The 6031-nt window shown below is 48.0% G+C and overlaps 1 protein-coding gene across 1 annotated transcript in view; it reads right to left on the reverse strand.

The window, feature by feature from the left end:
* The window catches only part of NET1 (neuroepithelial cell transforming 1), a 79011-nt gene extending 78323 nt beyond the window's left edge, over nt 1-688 (reverse strand). The window contains exon 1 of the mRNA XM_074540379.1: nt 526-688. Within this exon, the coding sequence (XP_074396480.1) occupies nt 526-632 (107 nt within the window). The 5' untranslated portion in view covers nt 633-688. The remainder of the gene's footprint in view (nt 1-525) is intronic.
* Nucleotides 689-6031: the final 5343 nt, after the last annotated feature.

The following is a 6031-nucleotide window of genomic DNA, read 5'->3' on the forward strand; positions in this document are numbered from 1 at the left end:
AGATCAGAATAAAGGCCCAGCTGGTGCTGGGGGGGATTTTATGCCCAGGAGAGGAGGATGATGCCAGCCCTGCCCAGAGAAGCTGTGGCTGCTCCTGGAATCCCTGCAAGTGTCCGGAGCAGCCTGGGACGGTGTCCCTGGATGATCCTTTAGGATCATTCCAACCCTTTAAAACTTCGTGACAGGAGCAGCTACAGACTCATTAGGGGCATGTTATAAAGCTGTTATAGCCTGATAAAGCTGTTGCAGCCTGAGGAATGAAGCTTGCAACTCATGAGGCTGAAAGGCAAAGGATTCTCCCACAGCCCTCAGGAGATGGGAAGGGAGAGCCTTGAACATAAAACAGGGTTTGATGGGAATGGAGGGCATTTCCCTGGAAAATCCCCTCACAGCTGGCCGGGGGAAGCTTCCCTTCACAAGACACTCAAGAAGTTAAAGGGAGAACCGGTGGGATCCCCTCTGAGGGCGCCCCGCGGGTCTCCCTCAGCCCCTCACGGGGGGACGCGGGGGGATCGCGACTCCTACCGGTTGCAGGAAGCGGCCACACTGGGGGTTCCGCCCGCCGGGGGCGAGATGCTGACCCTGCTCCGTCTCCTCGCAGAGGGTTTCTGGCCCAGGGGCTCTGCCTCCATGGGGACGGGGACAGCAGCGGGGCTGGCGGCGGCGGTGGCGGCAGCGGCGCCTCAGCTCGGGGAGAAATGGCGGCGGCGGCGGCGGCGGTTTGAAAATGGCGGCGGTGGCGGCGCTGGCCAATCAGGAGCCGCGGGGGCGTGGCCAGAGGCGGCGGCGGGCGCAGCGCCCCCTGGCGGAGCGCGCTGAGGGAGCGCCCTGTGGGGCAATGGGGGAAACTGAGGCACGGGGCGGGCATCGCCCTCCGTGTGGAAAACACCTATCACTTAGTTGTTTTTAAAAGTTTAAAAGTTTAATAGTAATAAAATGGTTTTAAAATAGTAATACAATTAGAGTCATGATAATTTGGACAGTTTGAATTAAGATAATATGAGACAATAGAAACAAAGAGTTACAGAGGGTCCGGGTACCTTTTCTGGGCAAAATAAGCTCGAAAAAGGACCCACGTTAACAGAGGATTAACCCTTAAAAACAATAACCTGTTGCATATTCATACACCCCATACATGATGCATCATTTCCATTCTAACACAGGATTCTGTCTGGGCGGTATCAGCTTCTTCCTCTGAATCCTAACCAGCATCTTCATGGTTGAGCAAGGCAGGAAGAAGTTCATTTCTCCTGATAATGGAGCAATAAATTCTTTTTTTCTGAAAGATTTAGGTGTCCTGTGGCTGCTATCTCAGTGTGAGTCCTTTCTTTAAAAAAAGTATCCTACAAAGCATAATTTCTATTTTAACATTTTGTTATAACCTAAAACTATATTTAACACTCTACTTAAGAGAATTAATACAGTATTACCTTATGACGCAACACATATAATATTAATATTTGTGAAAAGCCAGTCATAAAATACGCACTTTTCACACTTTGCATCCCGGGATTCCTGGGAATTGTCGTGTTGTGGAGGCTGGAGAGACCTTGGAGACCATGGAGTCCAACGTGAGGCAGAGCTTTGGCCACTTTGTGAGCCAGACCTGAGCACTGAGTGCTGCATCTGGTCGTTCCTAAACATCTCCAGGGATGGTGAGTCCAGCACTAACAGTGTTTAATTGCCCTTTCTGCTGCCTCAGGGTTTAGATTTTATATTTTTCCCATTCTGTGGTGCTTTAGTGTGCAGTTCTGGGCTTCACATTACGGGATGGTGAGCTGTGTGCACAGAGCAGAGAGACAAAACAATTCCTGCTCCAGCTGGGCACCAAGGACAAATGCCCCAAATCCCAGCCCAGGAGCACAAACCCCGTGGGCTGCAGAGAGAAAAACAAGCAGGGTGGGACTGCCTGGGCTGAAGCTGGAATGGGACAATGAACTGCAAGGGGCAAATGGAGCAGAGCTGATCCCAGGGAGAGACCCCGGGAGCGCTCGTGCATTTTGGGGCCGTTTTGGGTCATTTTGGGTGCAGCCCTGGCTGGGCTCTGGTGCTGCCCAAGGTGCACCCATGGAGGAGATGCTGGGAATAAATCCCTGCTTGATTCTGGAACTCTGTCCTAGCTCAGCCTCCACAAGGGATCAGTTCCATGGCGAAATTGTCCCTAAAATCCCCCCTGAGCTGCCCTGGCCCAGCCTGAGGCCGTTCCCTCTGCTCCTGTCCCTGTTCCCTGGACTGTCCCCTCCTGGCAGGGACTTGTGCAGAGCCACCAGGGCCCCTGAGCCTCCTTTGCTCCAGGCTCAGCCCCTGCCCAGCTCCCTCAGCCCCTCCTGGTTCTCCAGACCCTTCCCAGCTCCCTCAGCCCCTCCTGGTTCTCCAGGCCCTTCCCAGCTCCCTCAGCCCCTCCTGGTTCTCCAGACCCTTCCCAGCTCCCTCAGCCTCTCCAGACCCTTCCCAGCTCCCTCAGTCCCTCCTGGTTCTCCAGACCCTGCCCAGCTCCCTCAGCCTCTCCAGACCCTTCCCAGCTCCCTCAGTCCCTCCTGGTTCTCCAGGCCCTTCCCAGCTCCCTCAGCCCCTCCTGGTTCTCCATTCCCTTCCCAGCTCCCTCAGCTTTTCCTGGTTCTCCAGACCCTTCCCAGCTCCCTCAGCCCCTCCTGGTTCTCCAGGCCCTTCCCAGCTCCCTCAGCCCCTCCTGGTTCTCCAGGCCCTGCCCAGCTCCCTCAGCCCCTCCTGGTTCTCCATTCCCTTCCCAGCTCCCTCAGCCCCTCCTGGTTCTCCAGACCCTTCCCAGCTCCCTCAGCCTCTCCAGACCCTTCCCAGCTCCATTCCCGGACCCTCTCCAGCCCCTCCAGGCCCTTCCTGCCCTGAGGATCCCAGAGCTGACCCCAAGGTTCCAGGGGGTCCCTCAGCAGTGCCAGCTCAGGGGACAGTCCCTTCCCTAACCCTGCTGGCCGCTCCATTCCTGCTGAAATCCAGGTGCCAGCGGCCTCCTGCCCACCTGGGCACACCTGGGCATGTCCAGCCGCTGTCACCAGCACACCCAGGGACATTTCCAGCCCTTCTGAAACATTCCATGAGGTGAACCTGGCCCTTGGTCGAGGAGAGGAGCTGACCACTTCTCCAGGGGTTAACGTTGGTTTATTGGTGGTACAGAGAAATCCAACATAGGGAAACCAGCCCGGAAAGTGGCCCCGAATAGGGGGTGAAACAGGATTATAAAGGAGGGGGGGGGGGTGTATAGGTGGAACCAATCGGGAAAGGTGAGGGGATGAAGTTCACAGAACTGACATTCCAGGGAAACCAATAAATAAAAGGTAAGGGAGGGCCCCCGGGACTACAGCCAACCACAACCCCCAGTGAGACGAAGGTTCTGGAAAACCGGGAGGAGTGGAGAGTGATTGACTGGGCCCAGGGAGGAGAAAAGATTTACTAAAAAGGGAAAAAGGGGCAGGAGAAATTAAAAACTTTGGGTGACAGACACAGACTGAGGGCAGCGGTAACCATGGTAACAAACTGTCAGCAGGGCTGTGGCGGGAAAACTGGGGAGGACAGAACCATTTTACACATAATAGGGGGGGACAGTACATAAATTGGAGGAACACCACACTACAACATAGGAAAACTTCTTCCTGAAAAAGCCTCACCCAGTCTGAAAGAGGCAAAAAAGCGAAATTTTGGAGGAGGAAAACAGCTCCTTCTTAAAAAAAATTAAAAATTAAAAAAATTCCGCCTCAGAAATCAGCTCAAATCTCAAAAATTCACCTCACCCACCTCTCTCAGAACACCGAAGGTGGGATTTAAACTCCCCCCCCCCCCCAGTGTTGGAACAGCCTTTTACTCCATGAGCTCAGCTTGGATGAAATTCTTTAAAATCTATTAAATTCTATTTAAAACCCATTAAAAAAACCCCAAAATCCCACATGTGCACAAAGCATTTCACTTTCCTGGCTGTATTGAAGTGTTATTAAAAGAAAAGGGAATAAATTTTTCTCTTTATTCAAAGAAAATGGAATAAATTTTGCTCTGTTTTAATTCAAAGAAAAGGGATTTTTTTTTTGCTCTTTTTTATTAAAAGAAAAGAAAATAATTTTTGCTGGTTTTTTATTGAAATAAAAGGGAATAAATTTTGCTCTTTTTTATTCAAAGGGAATTATTTTTTGCTTTTTTTTATTCAAAAGAAATTAATTTTGCTCTTTTTTATTCAAAGAAAGGAGAATAAATTTTGCCCTTTTTTATTCAATGGGAATTAATTTTGCTCTTTTTTATTCAAAGAAAAGGGAATAATTTTTGCTGGTTTTTAATTGAAATAAAAGGGAATAAATTTTGCTCTTTTTATTCAAATAAAAGGGAAATTTTTTTGCTCTTTTTTTTTTATTCAAAGGGAATCAATTTTGCTCTTTTTTATTCAAAGAAAGGAGAATAAATTTTGCTCTTTTTTTATTAAAAGGGAATTATTTTTACTCTGTTTTAATTCAAATAAAAGGGAATTATTTTTGCTCTTTTTTATCCAAAGAAAATGGAATGAATTTTGCTCTTTTTTTATTCAAAGGGAATTATTTTTTCCTCTTTTTTTTTATTCAAAAGAAATTAATTTTGCTCTTTTTTATTCAAAGAAAAGGAAATAAATTTTGACCTTTTTTTAATTCAAAGGGAATTATTCCCAAATTGCTGCGTCCTGCTGGGAACTGGGGCAGAAATTCCAAACTTCCCAAATTTCCCAAACTTCCCAGACTTCCCAAACTTCCCAAACTTCCAAACTTCCGAACTTCCCAAACTTCCGAACTTCCCAAACTTTCCAAACTTTCCAAATTTCCCAAACTTCCAAAATTTCCCGAACTTCCCAAACCTCCCAAACTTCCCAGAATTCCCAAACTTCCTAAATTTCCCAAACTTCCCAGACTTCCGAACTTCCCAAACTTCCCAAATTTCCCGAACTTCCCAAACTTCCAAACTTCCCAAATTTCCCAAACTTCCCAAACTTCCCGAACTTCCCAAACTTCCCAAATTTCCCAAACTTCCCAAACTTCCCAAACTTCCCAGAATTCCCAAATTTCCCAAAATTCCCGAACTTCCCAGATTTCCCAAACTTCCCAAATTTCCCAGGCTTCCCAAACCTCCTGTTCTTTGCATCCAGCTGCACCCTCAGCTCTGAATCCCCCCCTTGGGATTTGGGAATTGTGGATTTGGGAGTTGGGAATCGTGGATTTGGGAATTGGGAATTGGAAATTGTGACTTTGGGAACTGTGGATTTGGGAACTGGGAATTGTGGATTTGGGAAATTTGGATTTGGGAATTGGGAGTTGTGGATTTCGGAACTGGGAATTGTGGATTTGGGAACTGTGGATTTGGGAATTGGGAATTGGGAATTGTGGGTTTGGGAATTGGGAGTTGTGGATTTGGGAATTGTGGAACTGGGAACTGGGAATTGTGGAACTGGGAACTGGGAATTGTGGATTTGGGAATTGTGGATTTGGGAACTGGGAATTGTGGATTTGGGAATTGGGAGTTGTGGATTTGGGAATTGTGGATTTGGGAATTGTGGAACTGGGAACTGGGAATTGTGGAACTGGGAGTTGTGGATTTGGGAATTGTGGATTTGGGAATTGTGGAACTGGGAACTGGGAATTGTGGAACTGGGAGTTGTGGATTTGGGAATTGTGGATTTGGGAATTGGGAATTGGGGATTTGGGATCTGGGAATTGTGGATTTGGGAGCTGGGAATTGTGGATTTGGGAATTGTGGATTTGGGAATTGGGAATTGGGAACTGTGGATTTGGGAATCGGGAATTGTGGAACTGGGAATTGCGGATTTGGGAATTGTGACTTTGGGAATTGTGGATTTGGGAACTGGGAAATGTGGATTTGGGAATCAGGAATTCTGGATTTAGGAACGGGGAATTGTGGATTTGGGAACTGTGGGTTTGGGAATTGGGAACTGGGAATTGTGGATTTGGGAGCTGGGAATTGGGAATTGGGAATTGTGGATTTGGGAATTGTGGATTTGGGAAATTTGGATTTGGGAATTGGGAATTGT

Source organism: Zonotrichia albicollis, chromosome 4 (assembly GCF_047830755.1).
Source record: "Zonotrichia albicollis isolate bZonAlb1 chromosome 4, bZonAlb1.hap1, whole genome shotgun sequence".
NCBI classification, from domain to species: Eukaryota; Metazoa; Chordata; class Aves; order Passeriformes; family Passerellidae; genus Zonotrichia; species Zonotrichia albicollis.